Source organism: Podarcis filfolensis, assembly GCF_964270895.1.
Source record: "Podarcis filfolensis genome assembly, chromosome: 1".
Taxonomy (NCBI): Eukaryota; Metazoa; Chordata; class Lepidosauria; order Squamata; family Lacertidae; genus Podarcis; species Podarcis filfolensis.
In genome coordinates, this window is record NC_139604.1 from 87030768 (window position 1) to 87050245 (window position 19478).

The 19478-nt window shown below is 40.5% G+C and overlaps 1 protein-coding gene across 50 annotated transcripts in view; it reads left to right on the plus strand.

Annotated features, from left to right (window-relative positions):
- MADD (MAP kinase activating death domain) overlaps window positions 1-19478 on the plus strand; it is an 81382-nt gene that overhangs the window by 33324 nt on the left and 28580 nt on the right. For 8 of the 50 annotated variants that reach the window (XM_083603808.1, XM_083603770.1, XM_083603762.1 and 5 more), the window contains 8 exons: window positions 885-1165; window positions 1902-2041; window positions 6626-6727; window positions 9006-9065; window positions 9509-9611; window positions 10499-10685; window positions 12300-12450; window positions 14189-14395. In XM_083603808.1, the coding sequence (XP_083459934.1) occupies window positions 885-1165; window positions 1902-2041; window positions 6626-6727; window positions 9006-9065; window positions 9509-9611; window positions 10499-10685; window positions 12300-12450; window positions 14189-14395 (1231 nt within the window). Of the gene's footprint in view, window positions 1-884; window positions 1166-1901; window positions 2042-6625; window positions 6728-7618; window positions 7658-9005; window positions 9066-9508; window positions 9612-10498; window positions 10686-12299; window positions 12451-14188; window positions 14396-16455; window positions 16510-19478 lie in introns of all 50 variants that reach the window. The other 42 variants (XM_083603810.1, XM_083603796.1, XM_083603771.1 and 39 more) reach the window with 8 other exon arrangements.

Here is a 19478-nt window from a genome sequence, read left to right on the forward strand (position 1 = left end):
TATTTATTGATATGCACATCACAGTAAACCATGGTTATTCGTTTACAATGAATGGACCTCTCTGGGCTCTTTTGTTCTCCCTGCTAGTACATGGAGGAAACAAACTATGATCCATAACACTAAGCCAAGGATTTTGCTTTTCCCCCTTCCTAGCTCTTGTGGGGAGAAGCAAACTGGCTCATGTGTGGGAAGCCATGGTTTATGACTTACCGTGATGTGAAAACATGGCCAATGTGACTAGAGAAAAGTAGGTGACAGTGAATTTATGTCACTATTATGTATTTGAGATATGTCACAATTACGTATTTGATATAAAACTATGGTGAACAGCAGTCATATGGTTCATTCCTTACTAATAAAAGACAGGTGCTCACATATTCATATTCTCCAAGCCAATAGGAATGCTTAAAAAAATTAAAAGCGGGGAAGTAGACTGGTTATGATATATAATTATTGGATTTTATGTGAAATAAGTATTATACATAGATCTGTATGGAAGCCCTGTGAACAACACTGTACCTAGGATGAAATTTTTCAAGTGAGCAGCCATGTTTCTTTAGAGGTAGTGATGAGCTAGTACAGTGATGAAATCATTAGACAATATTTGAGACAATTTAAGAAGTGTTAGAAAATGGATGAACATTTAATATTAATACAGTTTATTATATAGAAAACAGCTGGTCTAATGCGGGAAATAAATTGTGAAATGTTAGACATGGGAGACAAAATTGCAGAGAGATGATGTAAGCTCATTTAGTATAGGCAATGTGAGAAATAAAGATAACAATTGGCCTTCAGAATCTTAGGGTCCTCTTGCGCCTGACACCAGCTGTTATGTAGATATGTATTTGTAGACAAATTGGATTTTTGTTTGTTTTACAAAGGAGTCTGCTGATTCAGCAGAGATGGAGGAGAAGATGGTAGCCGGATTTTCAAATCACCTTCCCAGTCTGCCTTTACAACCAAGCTTTCCCAAAATGAGTGTTGAACGTCGTGATAGTGAGAATCCAGCAAACAGTTTGAGTTCCGTGGATGGAATGGTGAAGAAAAGAGAGTATGATAACCCATACTTTGAACCACAGTATGGGTTCCCAGCAGAGGAAGAAGAGGATGAACAGGAAGAAAGCTATACACCAAAGTTCAATCAGAACCTCAATGGCAATCGGTGAGATATCACTAAATTCAGGACTCCATGAAGGCCACACTGGAATTTTACTAATTGTGCTTTACTATTTACTAGTTGTGCTTAGTACCATGCATTATCCTCAGAAAATCCCCCTGCAGTTCAGATATCTTCTAATGATTTTCTTAGGTCTTTATCGTATTCCCTCAGACCTAGCGGGATATATATTAAACACATCAGCATTTCAGGACCCACAGTATCAAGGAAGCTTCTGTTCTCTGGTGCAGTCCTGCACCACTTGGGGGAACACATGAAGGAAAGATCTATGTGGGTTTTCCCCATGTGACAGCCAGCTGGTATTGACAATGACAACTTGGAGGGAAAAGTCTCATGATTTGGCCACATAGTTACAGTATTCACAACCACATATGTAGCAGCTTGGGACCACAACACTTTGATGAGTCCCTGTATTGAGTGGGACATATAATTACTTGGGGAAGAGGCCTGTAATTATTCTCTTGGAAGTATTCCAAGATGTTTACTGTTCTGGTTGATGGGTGGTACTTGGAATCTGCAGATTACTTCTCTGTTGCCTTTGTTTTCATACTTGCTCTATCTATTCTAAAATAGGCATCAGTTGACATGGCAACTGCCAAACTGACACCACAGCTAAATCAGATGTTTGTGTTACTGATATGAGATGGGTCCCAACAATCTTTTTAGTTGCAGGATACATAACGATGCCAACAATGTAACACCATTGTCTTTTCTTTTATAGGCCTCTGCAGCCTCTGCGCCCCAACAGCTTAAAGCTAGGCAACGAGTCTGATGCGGAATCGGATTCCCATGCCAGTTCCCCAAATTCTACAATATCCAACAACAGCAGTGAAGGTTTTGGGGGCATTATGTCCTTTGCCAGTATGTATAATTGTTTCTTATTTGCAAATTTGAACAGCAGGTGGGAAGAAAGTGGGGAAGAGACCCACAGAAAGAAGAATACTTAATGGAAATAAAGTATTTGACCCAAAAGCACCAACCCTGTGAAAGTCATTGGCTGTTGCTTAATACATGACATTCATCTACTGCTTGCATCTTTTGCAAAAGCAGAAGCAAGGGAAGCAACAGGAGTCTTGGCTTAGTAGAGAAGAATAGGGACTGGGTTTGGTTAAATGTTAGCACTAGGGAGCAGACCTTGGAATTGGGAGCTGGAAATTAGTCTGGGTAGCTCAGAGAGCAACGTTGGTGTGCTTGGTGCCAAATTGAATGAAGGAAGTGTACTAATCAGTACTAATAGTTGCTTACTCAGTACTAATAGTATGCTCTGTCCTCTGTGACCCTTAATATTTACATTTTGCTTCTGCTTTCACAATTGCTGAGGTTTGCAGGTATAATAAACCACATGCAAAGGCTATAGCAGGAACTGGTGTGAAGACGAAGATGATGATGATTTTCATTTACATTTTGCCCTTCTAAAGGAGCTCAGGGTGGTGCACAACATAAAAAATACAGTGGATAATTAAAAATAGTATAACAAAGCAGCATGATAACAGTACTGTTCAATCTCAGAACCAATTTATGGCCAAAATGACAAAGTGGCAAAATATGTTTTATTATTGTCTAAATAGTAACTATGTGGGGAACAACACAAATTCCATGGGGAGGGAGTTTGTCAGTTGTGGATCTGCCACCAAGATGGCCCTATGAGGGAGGTGCTTTTCAATTTGCTTTGGCCTCAAGCTATTTGGGGCTTTATTACATCAGTACAAACACCTGGAATTTGCCCTCACAGGCAGTCAGTGCAGAGCTCTGATGATTGCTGTAAAATGATCCCATCTACTTCCCCTATTTAACAGCCTTGCTGTCACATTCTTCAGTTGCTGCTGCTTCTGGGCTGTCTTTAAGGGTAACCTCAGGTTAGGTATGGAAGAATCTATCAGTTTTGGTTCTCTCAGTTCATTTTACCAATCTTCTCTGCACTTCCCCACATTTCTGAAGCAATTTGCAATAAATTAAGAAAAAAGCCCTGTGAAAATGCTTCACGATTTTAGCCTGAATTTCTCCTCATAAGCACATATTTGTATATACTTTTGATTGCTGTCCACATTTCTGCAAGCAAATTCTCCTAATATGATGCATTTTGTATGTTATTTTCACTAATATAGTCATTTCTATGCAATTTCATATATGCATTTTTGTAAATGTTGGTTGGAGAACTGCATCACAAAATTCAGATAAGCGCAAATTTTGAGGGAAGACCGTTTCCCATATTGTTTTGAAAAGTGCAAATTTGATATTTTCAGCTTTAAATGTGAATTGAATCAAATTGCTCCCTTATCCCTCCCCTACATTTGTGAGGTTATTAGTACATGAATTATTGATTTCAGGCTATCCTGGTCAAACAGCGTCTTTAGATGGTTAACCAGTCATAGTTGATCACTGAGGCCACCTGTGTCTCCAATGGCAGGTTTGAATCAAGAACACCCATGCTATGTGCCTGTTCCTTCATGGGGAGTCTCCCTAATTCCTGGACTTGGACCACCTACCTATAGCGCTTCCATCTTACAATGATTCACCTTCAGATTAATGGCTCTCACTGAGTCCATCACTGCCCCTAGGCACCAGTCCTGCACAGCCTCTCCTGATTCAGATGGAATAGAGAGTGGGTGAGCTGAGTGTCTTAAGCACATTGATGGCACTGAGCCCTAAATTCCAGGATGAGTTGTTCCAGTGGTTTCATATAGACATTAAACAGCAAGGGGGTGGGTGGAGATGGAACTTTGCTGGATTCCACAGGACATAGTGCCATGGAATTGAGCAGAAGTTCCACACTCATTTCATGACATCCTGAAAAGTTAAGCCCTTCATAGCTTTGGAATCAGCTTTGGGCATTGAGATCTTCTGGTGGGACCTGTTCCATGAGCTTTCTCCAACTGGGGTGAGTGAGGTTGACAGAAACTAGCAACAAGACATGTTTGGTGATGGGCCCTAGTTATGTACTGCTCTTTTCTACAAGGATTGTGTTGCTAGCTCCTTTTTGAAATTAATTCAGATAGGGCACAAACCCTATTCAGGTGGTGTTCTCATGCAATAGAGGAATCACTGTAGCTGGGATGTGCTAGTTAACTTTGCACAGCCCCACTGCTTTCCTTGTATGGCAAACAACTGCAGTGTGCAGCCTACTGTATTTGTCCTAGATCTCCATGCACTTAAAGTTCCCTGCTTGCAGATATTTGCCCTCCAAAACACCAACAATGGAGGGGCAGGAGATGAGAATGCGGCGGAAGGGAGAGAGTTAGCTCAGGTCTTCCCTCATTTGTTTCCAATCACGTCAGGTGAGCAACATTGTCATAGGGCTACTAATTCTCCTGTTCAATTGTACTGCTGTCTCAAAAATAGTGGTTCACCTGTGTTTTGTGTTGGGTCCCGCTCCCTTTGAACAATCAGGTAGTGCACCAATTGTACATGTTTCTGGAGAAGGCAGATAATAGCCAAAGTTGTGTTTGCACTGGTTACATCAAGTTTGAACTATTATAAGGTGCCTGAAGTGGATTGCCTGGGGAAAATGTACAGAAGCTACAACTAGTGCAAAAACCAGCAAACAAAATTTAGGCATGACTCAGATTTTGGGGGAGAGTGAGGGCTCATCCACGCTTACCTTTGGCTCTGCACTTTCTAAACACAGGTGTGTACTTTAAAGCTCCATGTCTGAGCACTTTTTTCCCTCCAGAGCTTTCCCCAGGAAAACCCACTCTTTAATGCTGAATTTGAACAAATGGCAATTCCGATTTACCGTTTGCTCCAATTCAGCAATAAAGAGTGAGAAAAGGCTGGGGTAAAAAAAAAGAGTGCTTGTACACAGTGCCTTGAAGTGCAAACCTCTGCCTGGGAATATGGCACAAAGGAAGTCTGGATGAGCTCTTACTCTATCAATTTAACTGGCTCCTGGTCTGTTTCAGAGCCCAGTTTAAAGAGCTGGTTACTTAAAGCCTTGGGCCAATAAACTTGAATGAGCTACTCTGGTTACCAGTTGTCATTTTTTCCACAATAGCACCCAGGCTGGGGTGATCTGGGTGGCTGCCTGTCTAGTGACATTTAGACATCAGCTAAAACAATTTTTATTCCAGCAGGTCTGTGGTCTCACATGCTCTTGATCCTGCCTAACCATTGTGTTAGTTCCCAGTCTTTTTTAAAGCTGAATTTTATCTGCTGTGTCGATTTGATGTTTTAAATGATTTGAATGTTAACTGCCTTGCACATTTTAAGAATGAGATAGTGGAATGTAAATGATGGAATGTCAAGATTTTGAATTAAATACATTCATTTCATTGAATAAACGAAATGGAGAAGTAGAGGAACAGGATAAACAAGTAAAGTGTTTATTCTGCCTCCTCCTCCCCTTGTCTCATTTCAAAAATATCTTCATGAATCGTAGCAGAAGTAAGGAACTATTCCATTTCTCATAGAGAGAGAGAGCCTGCTGTTGAGGGTGAAACTACACATGGTGCTAAATGTGGTAACAAGCAGATTTTTGAAATTGAAACAGTATCAGGTGATGGGGGGCTACTAATTTTGGGGATCAAACCTCCTTCCTCCTCCTCAGTTGCTGGGACCCACATGTCCCAGCAAAGCTCACTGGGACTCATGCCCTGGTTCCACCCCTGTACCTGCCATCCTTTGCCTACCTGGTAGTGATGCTTCTATGGCCACAGCCTTCACCTGGAGCTCTTGCAAAGTGGTGGCGCCCGCCCTGAGGAATGCCCTTCCATCAGATGTCAAGGAAATAAACAACTATCTGACTTTTAGAAGGCAGCCCTGTTTAGGGAAGTTTTTAATGTTTGATGTTTTATCGTGTTTTTAATATTCTGTTGGGAGCCGCCCAGAGTGGCTGGGGATGTTGTTGTTGTTGTTTTCACAAGGGGAGGGGAGGCTGGCAGGCTGGCCCATCCCTTCCCTCTGGGTGTTTGTGGTGCCATACATAAGAGGAAGGAGGAGGCTACTAGCAACTTCCCCTGCCCTTCACTTGAAAGCTTACTTTATAGCCAAAAGTACATAGTGACCTGGAAGCCAAGTAGCTGCCCAACTTGTGGCCTGTTACAGGGCTGCTTCCACTATGAATATGCCCATGGAAAAGTGCAAGGAGGATGACAATGCTGGCTTCTGCAGTAGCAATGCCATTGGAAGACCCAAGTGATGACAGGCACTGGGAAGGGCTCAGTAAGTGCTGAAGGGGCCATGAAGGGCAGCCCGTCAGGCCTATCTTTTCTACTGTGGTCCTGATGAAATCCCTCTTCTGAAACTGGAATTTCTTGGGGTGGGGGAATTCCCCATTAGTGCCCACCAGCTGATGCTACCTGCATGTTTAAAAACCTTTATGCTGCATTTAAGGTCATGTCTGGTTTATCCCAGAGTGCAGAAAGCTGTTCAGATGTAAACTGCACAGTGAGTTTCTGAATGAGATAAGGGGATGATTAGATCACTTGATTTATTTTATTTTTGTTATAGGTAGCCTATACAAGAACCACAGCACAAGCTTTAGTCTGTCCAATTTAGCCCTTCCAACCAAAGCTGGGAGAGACAAAAACACTCCATTTCCTAGCCTGAAAGGTAATCACTTTTCCTTGCCTTTTACTGCTTTCAGAATCCCTTTGATTGCCAAGCAGTCACAGAATTACACCCAATCCTTAAAAAAATCATTTTGGGAAACCAGGCATTCTAGAATTAGGAATTCATTTTGGGTGATGCTTCAGATTTCTTAAGCAGAATTCTTTAAGTGACTATTAATTACACTTTTTAGTATGGAAGGGAGCATTATTTTTGGTCTGTCTTTATTTTAATGCACCGGCTGTATGAAATGCACTTTGGTGGAAAGAGATTTTGCATAAAGTGAATGCAAAGTCTTAATCCTCTGGACTGATTTAATTTCACAGACCCCACATGGAGGCTGCTGAAAAGCCCTTTCCCTGGCAACAGTCTATGTGGCAAGCATAGCCTTAGTGTGTTTGTGTGTGTTGCCTCAAATGTATACAGCTGCATATCACTGCTGTTGGCTCTCCTGGCACATGGACACTGTCAGCCCAGATAGAGAGAGACCAACCTGGCAAGGATCTTTTCAACTTTTCACCAGTTACGTGAAACACTTTCATGGGAAAGGCTATCACGTTTAAATTGTCCCTTATCTAAAGGGCTAAAACTTACCTTAAGAGGAAAATTATTGAAAGCCGTTCATTTGGAGCAATAGGACTTAGCTAAGGTAGACTTCTTAAATCTGGAAAAATATGGAGTAGAATCTGTAGAAATTACTCCAGGTTATCTGTACTACAGTTGGTTTTAGTCATTAGTGTTGTTAAAGGAAAGATAATCTGTAATTTACCATTGTTTGATTTTGCATTGAATCTTTTTGGTTGCTCAGCTGGAAGAATGCTTTATTTTTAATAAGTTGCTTTTAATAAGTTGATTTTATTTATTTCTTCCCCCTCTCCATTTTCATCGGTAAAGATTACTTTAATCTGGAAGTGGGAAGGGATGTGGATGAAGGTTGGTATGATGTTTGCTGACCTTTGACCTTTTAGTAATAAAGGCCAAAAGTTAGTTTCGTGTTGCTGCATTGGACTTTGCTTTGGATAAGAGTTAACATTTTCTTAGGGGTGTGTGTGTGTGTGTGTGTGTGTGTGTAGAAAAACCAGAAACCAACGCAGAAGGACTGTGAGTAGTTTGGTGAAGACTCTGCATGGTCTCTGGGGATGTTTCCATTTGGTCATATTCCTATATTTGTTTGTGCAGAGATCTTCTGTTAGCTAAACCTATTATTGATAGCACACATTGGAAGAAAACAGTGATGGGTTTTTCCGTGTCTTTCCATGCTTTGTGTCTCATCTTCTGCAGTTTATTGTCATTTCTTGATGACTCTTGTTCCATGTGGCATCTCCAACTTTCTATAGGATAAAATTGTCAGTAATTTAGTCAGTTTCATATATAAAGAAAAAATTATAACCTGACTGACCTGACAGGTATCATACTAGTTGGGTGGGGGGGATAGCATGGTAGTAGATTTTTAGGCAAGATGACCCTTGGGGGACCATTCCAACTCTACAATTTAATGATTTGTGTATGCCAGGTAAATATCAATTTTCTTAATGTTTGAATTCTTTGAGATACAAGACGGGTAGATGATATTTTTTCATTTCATTCATTGCCATTGTTTCATTACCCTTTTCAACTATTCATTAATATTTAGTTTTATTTACCTTCATGTTCTGAAGGGAGATAAGCTTTATTTTTTGCAGTTCCTGTGAAATAAAAGATGACATCAATAATTCCTAAAATAGAAGCATTATTCCTGAATTGAATGGGGTTCAGAGTAACTTTTGAGCCTTCAAGTGACCTTAAATCAGGTTAGGACACATCTACACTAGAAATGAGAGCTTGTGATTTTGTGTTTCGAAGCCATTAGGGTTGGGAAATTTGTTTCAAAATGTGCTTCTACAGAGATGATTGTTTTGAGTCTCTCTACCATACTGAATGAGCACAGCTAATGCTCACAAGGCATGCAAGGGCAGTGCTAATCCCAGTGCTATTATTACAGATCCAAGGACCAAATCAAGAACAAGCACCATTACAGGTGGGCTGATAGAACAGGGAATGTAGGAATCCTCCCCTGCTACACTGGCTAGTTAATACCTCTTCCTTAAGTTTTCCTTCCACTTTTAGTTTATTCCTATTTAGCCATGGGGAAAGCTTTTATCTGGACCACCCCAGTGTAGATGTTCCCCAACATTAATCCAGGGCTGTTTTTGAAAGAGAGGGGATTAATCAAGTAACTAATCAAATATAAAAATGGTGGTGATTTTGCAGTGCACTACTAATTGTTTATTTTGTGTCCCAGTATTTGGGCTAAATACTATAATGGAGATTATTACTGAAGCTGGGCCAGTAAGCAATGAAGGTGGGTTCCTTGCATTATGAACTGTGCATGACATACCAACTCCCAGCAAGCATTCTTCTGCCTGTCTTTTGGGAAATTTTTCCACTGGAAGCCAGTATCATGTGATTTCTACTAGTCACACTCCCGTAACACATTGCTTTTCCATATGTTGCCTAATCAGAAGATGGTTCTTGTGGCAGAAATGCATGCAGAGCAGCCAGACTCCTGCCTTTCACCTTCTGCTCTTGTTACCATCTTCTCTTTTGTCTCTGTCTCATTCCCATTACTGTTTTCTGCCGATGTATGATGCAATAATACAAAATATGCTGCTGCTTTTCCAAGTTTCTTTGTATGTCCATTTAATTAAGTGTTAGCTGACTTTTGTGTGTCTCATTGGTACTGTTCTTGGACTTGGGCATCCTTTTCAGTAACTGTTTTCTTGTTCTGCTTCCTCTCTTATTCAGGAAATAGACGAGCACTTGTGGATCAAAAGTCTTCTGTTATAAAGCACAGCCCGACAGTGAAAAGGGAGACTCCTTCACCACAGGGGCGAAGCAGTAATTCCAGGTAAAAGCATCTGCTTAGAGTTGCTGTACAATGCAAAATGAGCTTTATATGGCATGCCCTGGGCATGTCTGCTCTGAGTATAAGAAGATCTGGTGATGCTTGTAAAAAGAAAAATTAAAGAAGGTGACCTACCCTTTATCTTTGAATCTTACTGTAATGGATTACACAATTGATCAGTTCATGCAAGCTGCCTCCACTTAGTTTTGGCTGTTTCTGTCCCAGTAGATCTTGCACCACATCCAACCCTATTCCAGTATATCTTGTGACTCTTGAAAGCTGCTTTTTAGGGAGAGTAGGAGGGACAATATGTTGAGGCCAGACTAGGAAACCCACTTTCACAAAATGTCTTCTGTTTGCACAAATAAGAAACAGCCAAATGCAGAAATAAAAGGAGGTATTAATGGTTAGACATATTACTGAGAAAAGTATAGGGATTGTAATTCATAACAAATGGAACACATCAACAGTGTGATGCTAGGTTTCAAGAGTCTAGTTTAGATGGGCAGCAGGAAACTTTGGCACAAAATGGTAGTTAAAGGCTGTTTCTGCTTTGCTGAGCCACAGATCTAGGCACAGCCCCATCTCTTCCTTTCTGCAGTGGCGCTCCACATGGCAGAAAGGGCTGGGGAAGTGTGATAGCCACAATTCTTACCCCAGCCTAGTTATTCCAGCTGCTCGACTTGAGTCAGTGATAGATATATATAGCAGGATCTGATGCAGGTTGCATCAAGGATACCTAGCATATTATGGTTAGAGTTGAAGTCAGCTTGGCTAAATACAGATAGATTTATGTTGTGGCAGTATCCTCCTATTGTAAAGTGTAATATACCTATGGAAGTGTCCTGGAGGGTTATGCCCCCTATTGCTTGTGTATCCATATAATATAGTGAGAACCAGCAGTTCTTGAAAGAGGTGGTGCACAATGTCCTAGATGGACAAGGAGTTGGTTGGTTTCACATGAAGAGAGTCCGCCGTCTCCTGGAGAGTGAGCAGCTCCGTGTCTTTGTATTAAGCAAGCTTAATCGCACCATCCAATCGGAGGAAGATGCACGGCAGGATGTTGTCCAGGATGTGGTCAGTTCTCTGTTCCTCTTTCCTTTAAATGGTTTTATTTTGTCTTTCTGCTGCAGTGCTCACAGTAAAACCATTACTAATAAATCATAGATTACAAAACAACAAGTTAAAAACCCAGTACTTAGAATATCAGAGACCCAGTTAGACGAATGGTGTCTAGAATAAACGTACCTTCATCACCTCCTAAAAGGCAAGCATGCTGCAATGGGAAAGGTGCATCCCCCTAAGCAAGCTGTTTCTAAATCTAGGTGTCACAATAGAGAAACCTATTTCTCTCATGCCTGTACAAAGGATGGGAAGGGAACGTGGAGAGGGCCTTTGAAGTGCAGCAGAGTTCCTGGGTTCGCATGGGAAGAAGTAATTCTGAAACAAACTTGTTACCATGCCATATAGGGCTTTAGAGCAAGGCAGAGAATTGAGCCAGGAAACCAATTGATAATCAGTGCAGTTGATGAAAGACCAGGGTGATATCATTCTCATCTCCCTTAATGGGAGTGAGTATACTGTCTCATTGGGATCAGGAAATGCAGACAAGAGGTAGAGCTTAGTGTCATCTGGATACTGATGATACCCAGCCAAAAGCTCAGGGTGACTTCAACCAGACATGTTAAGCAGCATGGAGGACAAGATGGGCCATTGAAGGCCTCCATAAGCCAAAGGTCATGGGGCTGAGTAGTAGACCTTCTGAGACCCTTGTGAGGTCGGGTGGTGGTGATGAGGGTGACCAGAGCCAGTACAGAGCTGTGCCTCCCAACTCCATCCTTTCTCAGTGGCCCAGATGGGTGCCATGGCTGACAATACTAAAAGCTGCTGAGAGATCTAGGCAAATCAACAGGGTCAGATGCCTCATGCCCATCTTTTGGTACAGATCATCTACCAAAGTGACCAAGGCCATTTTTGTTCCAAATACCAGGTCAGAAACCAGATTAGAAAGGATCCTAACAATCAGAAGGGTATCCAACCAAACAGTTCTACTAGCACAAGCACTTTCGGCTGTGTAATGGAACTTCCTCTCTCTTCTCCCCATGCACCTGTGTGACCCCTAGATCTGCTGTGGAGAGTTGAGGGAAACCAAGAAGACCTAGAACTGATTACACTGAAGTAACTTACTGAAAAAAGGCAAATTAAAAACAGGATGAAAGCTACTGAGATCAGTGGGATTGAGTGAGATTGAGTAATGGATTTTTTCTAGAGAGGCTTCACAACAGTTTGCTTAAGTGCTGTCAGAACCTCCCCCTACTTGAAAAAGCATTTGCGCAGATTTAGTTAACAGAGGTAATTCTATAAAGATAATTTCTCTTTTAGGTACAGGAATAGCTCTGTAGTAGAGCACATGTTTGTATGCAAAAGGTCCCAGGTTCAGTCTCTGGTATCTTGAGGTGTGGTGTCTGAAACATTGGTGACTTGCATAGAGAATACTAAGCTAGAGGAACTATTGGCCTGACTTGGTACAAAGCAGCTTCCTGTGGTCCTAAACTGAAGGAGGCGTAGTTAAGCTACAGAAAATTAATTAGAATGCAAGGGAATTATGGCTTACTTTAGTGGAAGTTAATGAGCTGAAACAGGTTCCTAATAAATGACGCATCCTCACCCTTATGAATGTTTCCATTGTAGGAGATCAGTCGCAAGGTTTATAAAGGGATGTTGGATTTGCTGAAATGTACTGTGTCAAGCCTTGAGCAGTCATATGCAAATGCTGGACTTGGGGGAATGGCAAGTGTCTTTGGTCTGCTGGAAATAGCTCATACTCACTACTATAACAAAGGTAAGAGAATGGGATAAACTAATGAAATATATAAAATAAATGAATGTAAATCTGTGAAATGTACTTGTTGTACAGCTGAGCTAGTCTGACTTTCTGGCACAACAAATAATCACATTTATTTTATCACAGCTTTAGGTTTTGAGTAATTATTAGAATAAGTATTTTGAATTGCATCTATAATTAATGGAGTTTCATGGAGAAAATGATTAATGTATTTTCAGTCAACTCCAGTACAGAATGCCGTTACTTTGTTTTCATTGGCACACCCAAATGTTTGTCTGAATTAATTTCATTTCAGCAGTTCAGCCATGAGAAGAAGTGCAAATATTTAGCTGCTTAAGGAAAAGGCACATGCCCCAATAGCACTTATTTATTAAGCACAGTCGGGATGATACAGTTGTATGTAAGGGCCATGGTGTGTATATAAATGGCAGGTGTGGGGAACCATTGGCCCTCCAGATATTGCTGAACTACAGCTCCCTTCAGTACATTACAGTTGTACTCTTGAACTCAGAGACACTGAATAGTAATTTGTAAGATGGCATATATATCTCCAAGATTGATTTGAGACTGTACATATATTCTTTGAGTCTGTATTATTTTGTGTTATATTATCCTTTGCATTGAGGTATTTAGTGTATAATATACTTTCATTTTGCATACAGACCTTGTGCTTGATGAGAACTACAGCTCCCATCATCACTGACCAGGCTTGCTGGGAGTTGTAATTCAGCAACATATGGAGGGCCAGCCATTCCCCGCTCCTGTTACCCAGCGTCTTGCCTTATCAAGCTTATGATGGGGGTGGGGGAGAGGAAACATTATATACAGGGAGCTTCTGGCACCCATTCAAATTTTACTGGAGGTTGAGAAATTTAAAAGAGTACATCCTGTTGGTGGAGTGTGGGAGGTGAGAGGGTTGCAAAGAGCAGTATGCAGGATTATCTAAATCTAGTATCCATGTTGTACCCCAGCACAATTGGTTTTTCTTTACATTTTGAAACTTGCCATGAGAACTAGAAAGACAAAGAGCTGGAATTATTAATAATTATTAGTAAAGTAAAGATAAAGGACCCCTAGACAGTTAAGTCCAGTCAAAGGCAACTATGGGGTGCGGTGCTCATCGCGCTTCAGGCCGTGGGAGTTGGCATTTGTCCACAGACAGCTTTCTGGGCCATGTGGCCAGCATCGCTAAACTGCTTCTGGCACAACGGAACACCGTGATGGAAACCAGAGCGCATGGAAACGCCGTTTACCTTCCCACAGCAGTGATACCTATTTATCTACTTGCACTGGTATGCTTTCAAACTGCTAGATTGGCAGAAGCTGGGACAGAGCAAAGGGATTCCCTTATGAGATGTAGTTTGATATTGCCCAGTATTAAATTTGTTTAAATCCATAACATAGTACTACTTACTGGATCTTAGACTTTCCTGCAGAAAGTCTTCTGAAGCAAATTTTAGCCAGTCAATCTTGTGTGAGAAATGTACTTTGAGGTACTGGGTACGAAGCCTTCAGACCCTGTGTTTTGAGCACTGCTTTTGAACATTGATTTTGAGATCTAAATGTGAGAGCTGTTTTTTCATTATCTGTAAACAAATGATTAACGCCATCTGAACCATCTTTTTCTTCTGTACTCTTCTCCCATTTTTTTCCTTAATCCTTCCATTTTTACCATTGCTGGTATGTGTTTTTCTTTTTTTGGCTGCTGATTTCTCTCTCCTCCTTTCTTTTAAAGAGCCAGAAAAAAGAAAACGAAGCCCAACAGATGGAGCAATCACTCCGGTTGGCAAGGACCCTATGTTAGCCACGAGGGTTGAACCGAAACCCAAAGTGCAACTGCCAGTACCCCAGCTCATGCCAAGGGCCCCAAGCCCTGCAGGGAAAGGGCCGAGGGAGTTTGACACAAGGAGTCTAAAGGAGGAAAATTTTGTAGCTTCTATTGGTGTGTATTTATGTGTATATGGAATGCAGGAAAGTGTGCACTGCATTAGAATCTGATTGCATCTTTCCCATTGAAACATTTGCCTTATCATTGCTGCAGTAATGTGCTTCACTCTCACTCGGACTGCAAAGACTATTCATATATGCTCTTCTCACAGCTTGGAGAAATATTGGCTAAGCATTTCTGGTGTTTCTATGCTTTTTGGAATTTTATGGCCAGGCTAGTGGAGATAGCCATATGATGCTGGCATAGGGAACTTTAATCATTGTTCACATAGTCTTACAGGCAGAATAGTCTGGTCTGTAATGGAAACAGTTTCTTGGGAGTGTGTGCACCAGGGACTAGTTGCCACAAAAACAAATTACTATTGAGAGGAAAATGGCCCAGTACTATGCCATTGATTTCTGGGGATCTGCTCCCAAGTACAAGTGTGCAGGATTGCAGCTTTGGACTTCATGTTCATTCATCTTCAATTCTAGCCCTTGTGCTGTGGGTGTTTCTGTATAATGTATAATCTTATATTTTCCACCAAAGCAAAACCTACAAGAACAAATATAATACTTTTTGCTACGTTCACTCACCATCCAAAGGACAGAAGGAAATAAAGCTTTGAGGGTTTCTAGCAGACAACGCCATGCATATGTAGAAAAAAAGAGCCTACTCAGTCTCAAGAGATTGTGCAAAGACAACTATATAATTGCAAACATATTTGTCAGATGGGTTTCTGAAGCATGACTCCCCTCCCATAGTTTGAGATGAATTCCCTGTGATGGATACAGTAACCTTCTGTACCAATGTGCATAGGGAGCAAGCAGAATTGTGATGGATGGGGAAAGAAGGGCAGCCATGGTGTGTATACCTTTAATAAATAATAGCACCAGGGAATGGAGGGAGCCTCCAGAAATCTCATTTTCAGTTTGAATGTGCTTATCGCTGTTTGTTTATTTGGTGTTGTTCCATCAAATAAAGCATGGGGAAATTGATTAGGTTTTCTGGATGAATTATAATTAGCTGTCTTTCTCCTACTGCAGACAAATCCTGAATTGCTCTGAAGTGTTCTGAGCCTGTTTCCTCTCCCATTTCTATCTGTGCTTTCCCATACCCTGTTTCCATAGCAGAAGAAACTTTCTGCACTTACCTTTCTCTGCTCTTGTAAGAGCTGAGTTTGCTTCTTACTTTGTAGCATTCCCAGCTTCTTCCTTCCTATAATTTATTATTTATACCCCGCCCATCCGGCTGGGCTTTCCCAGCCACTCTGGGTGGCTTCCAACAAAATATTAAAATACAGTAATGCATTTCCAACTTGAATTTCCATTAAGCTTATTATGATTCTGCCACTGGCCCATTGGGCCAGCATGTGGAATTATCTGAAGTTTTCTGCCACAGGGATGAAAATTTAGGGTATCATTTGAACAGAATGGTGTGTATTTCTTTTTTAGATCCCCTCCCCATTTTTTGCTATTCTTTTTGCCCTGATGAAAATGATTTGGAGTCTGATATAGTTAACATACATAAAGCTAGAAGAAGCCCAGTGGTTATTACAGGCATATTCAGACCCAAACTAATCGTTTTTTTACATAGTTTTTTTTAGTGTTTATAGAAACAGTTTTTCTTATCCCTTATTACACTTTGAATTGAAATATATTTGGTGGTTTGGGGCGCATTGATACATAAAATACATACTGTATTCTTTGTGTAACCCACTGATAAGAAACTTTAAATGTTGGACATAAAGAACCTGACACTGTCTCTTTTTAATCTGTCATTTCTGTGAAGGCAAATGAGATCAGGTAGGTGAGTCTCACTTAGCTGTTCTACTCAGCCAGTTAATTATATATAGGTATTAATTTTGAAATCTTGTGAATGAAGGCGATGGAAGTCTCTACCCTGTTCTGACTGAAGATGTGATTAATTATTCACATGCCAGTTATCATTAATTTCTGCTTTGGTACTGCAGGATTGGGTGGCTTATTTTTTATTTTTATTTTCCATTTCCGCCTCTGATCAGCATCTGACATTTTTTCTGTCTTTCTCTCCTGCTTACATTGCATCTTGAGTAGAATTGTGGAACAAGCACAACGAAGTGTCAAAGCAAAAAGCTTTGGAAAAACTGAGTAAGAATATGATAAAAGGACAGAAACTTGACACTCCTCCAAGCCTCCCCATAACTGCCAACTCTCTAAGCCTTTGATTGAACACCCATGCCACATGAGCCATAGGGCAGACAAAGGAGGTCACTATTTCTTAAAGAAATCTAGTGTTGGGGTTCACTGAATAGCCCTTTTTGTATCAGGAGAGGAGAGGGGAAAAATACAGTCTCTTCCAGCCAAGTTTCAAATCCTTCCTTACCACTGAATTATAAATTAAATTTTGGACAGTCTTTCCCCCATGAAATTGTAATCCCTCTTTGGTGGTAAACCAACGTTTTCTGCAATATGTGCATCATGGAGTGTTCTGTGTAAAGATATGTTTGTCCTGAATTCTTAACCCATAGCAGATATAAAATGTAAAGTTCAAGTCCAATGTGAAAGGTCCACAATTATTGTTTGATGATTAATTATTTTGTATGAGGTTGGGAGTAACCTTGGGTATTAATAGGAAGAATGGTGGTTGACTGGAAAGGGAACGTGAAGTTCTCCATCCACAGAGATGATGTATTGTTTTCTAGGTGGTTGTTCTTTGATTCCCACCCTTGGGACAAAAGAGTGGAATGTCAACTAAGCCCCACTTCAACATTCTGCTTTTGTTGTTGTTGTCAAATGCGTAAAACTGATAGTGCTTAATAATGCACATAGTTAGAATAACAGTCATAGAATTTTAGACTTGGAAGTGACCCTAAGGATCATCTGTTCCCACCCCTGCAGTGAAGGAATCTCAGCTAAAGCATGCATGAGAGATGGCCATCCAGTCACTGGTTAAAAACCTCCAACAAGAGAGACCGTTACATTGTTGAACATCTCTTACTGCTGGAAAGTTCTTCCTGATGTTTAGTTGGAATCTTCTTTCTTCTAACTTGAACCCATTGGTTCAGGTTCTACTCTCCAGAGCAGGCATAAACAAGCTTGCTCCAGCTTCTGTGTGACAGTCCTTTAAATATTTGAAGATGGCTATTAAATCTTCTCTCAGTCTTCTCTTTTCAAGGCTAAACATACTCAACTCCCTCAACAGTTCCTCATAAGCTTTGATTTCCAGACCCTTGATCATCTTGGTCACCCTCCTCTGCACACATTTCAGCTTGTCAATATTCTTCTCAAATTTTCTTACATTCTTAAATTGCAACTTCTTAAATTTACAAACTGTATCTTCACTATACGGTGTGTGATTTTTAAAAATATATTGATATATCTATCTGATTCCTTTTCAGAAGCACCTGAATAAAGTAGAAAGTGATAGTAGATTGCTCCCTGCAGTTTCAGGTGAAAATAGGCTATTGGGGAAGGGTTGAAACTCTCCCACCAGCCTTCCCATGTTCCTTCTCCTCCGCTTCAAAGTGCCTACAGGCTCTTTGTAAAGAAGGAGAGGCAGTTGAATTTCTGCAGTGTAACATACAGTTTATCCTAACTCTAGTGTAACATATAGTTTATCCTATAATATGCCACTTACTGAATATTTGAAAAAAATATTGCTGACATAACTACAGAAGCAACATTGTATAGTATTTCTATCTGTTTCTACTATACAGTGATACCTCGGGTTAAGAACTTATGTATACAGTCATACCTTGGGTTACAGATGCTTCAGGTTGCTCATTTTCGGGTTGCGCAGCGCACCGAACCCAGAAGTACTGGAATGGGTTACTTCCGGGTTTCGGCGCATGCGCAGAAGCGCTAAATCACACTTTGTGCAGAAACGCTGAATCACGATCCGCGCATTCGCAGACGCGGCATTGCGGGTTGCGGACGTGCCTCCCGAATGGATCCCGTTCGCAACCCAAGCGTCCACTGTAGTAGCTTATTTTATAGCATCTATAGAAATCTTATTTTATAATTCTTTAGAGAACACACTGAGAATACACAAAAAGGAGTATCACTACTTAAATACTGTGAATATAAAGTTTGTTGGGTTGTATAGAGAAGATATTAATTCACATTATAGAAGTATGTAACAAAGACGCCTGTTTACTTCATAAAGTAAGCTGGCCAGATTTAGTCATTGCTGGTCCTAGGTTCTTTTAAAGAATACTCCTTTTAAAAGACAGGCTAGTGGGGAAACTTTCAAGGATGTTTTTTATTATGCCATATCCCATCTTATAAGTAATAGACAATTATTCTAATAGACTGGGGATCTCTGAAGTCTGTGCCCATGTTTTTTGAGAACTTCCGTATTTAGGTGGAGACGTTACTTCCATACTTAACTGAAGAAGTAGAAGAGACTTGGAGAAGCCTTTGCCTCATTCTGATAGCAGAATGTTTTAAAACTAGACTCTGTAAAAGTGACCCTTCCTCAGCAAAATTACCTTTAATTGGGCCAGTGATTGCTGAGAAGTCAAATAATTTAATTGTGTTATTTGAATGCTGTGCGGTGTAATCCAATGCATATCAACTCAGGCATTAGTCTCATAGGGGTTACTTCCAGACAAATGTGTATAGAATGGAACTTTAGCTCCCCTTGATTTCTGTGAAATTTAAGTGTTCCCTGTTCTCTGGAATATGGTCCTTATGCCCTTTTAGTCACTTAATCTTTGAAATGTAGTCATTCAAGTCAAATATAACTTTGTGTAGGGTTTTTTATTTAAAGAAATAGCTATTTCCCATCTTTATGGACTTTTGACTTAGACTGACCAAGTATTAAAGGTTTGTTTTCCCCCCTCCTCACTTAACTAACTCGCTCTGTTGTGCGATCAATTAGCTGAAATACAAAGGAACTTCTGAGTATGATTGACAAAGGTATATTTTTGGCTCATCCATACAGTTAAGTCATCTTGAAGGAATTGCCTTCTCTGTATGTATAACTTTGTTTCCAGCAGTGCCTTGAACTGTGAATATTCATTTACAGTGCTTAACTGTGAATAACAGTCAGTCATAACCTTTAGTATGATTAAAAATCCACAGTTAAATTATGTGCTTATTAAATTGATTGGAAT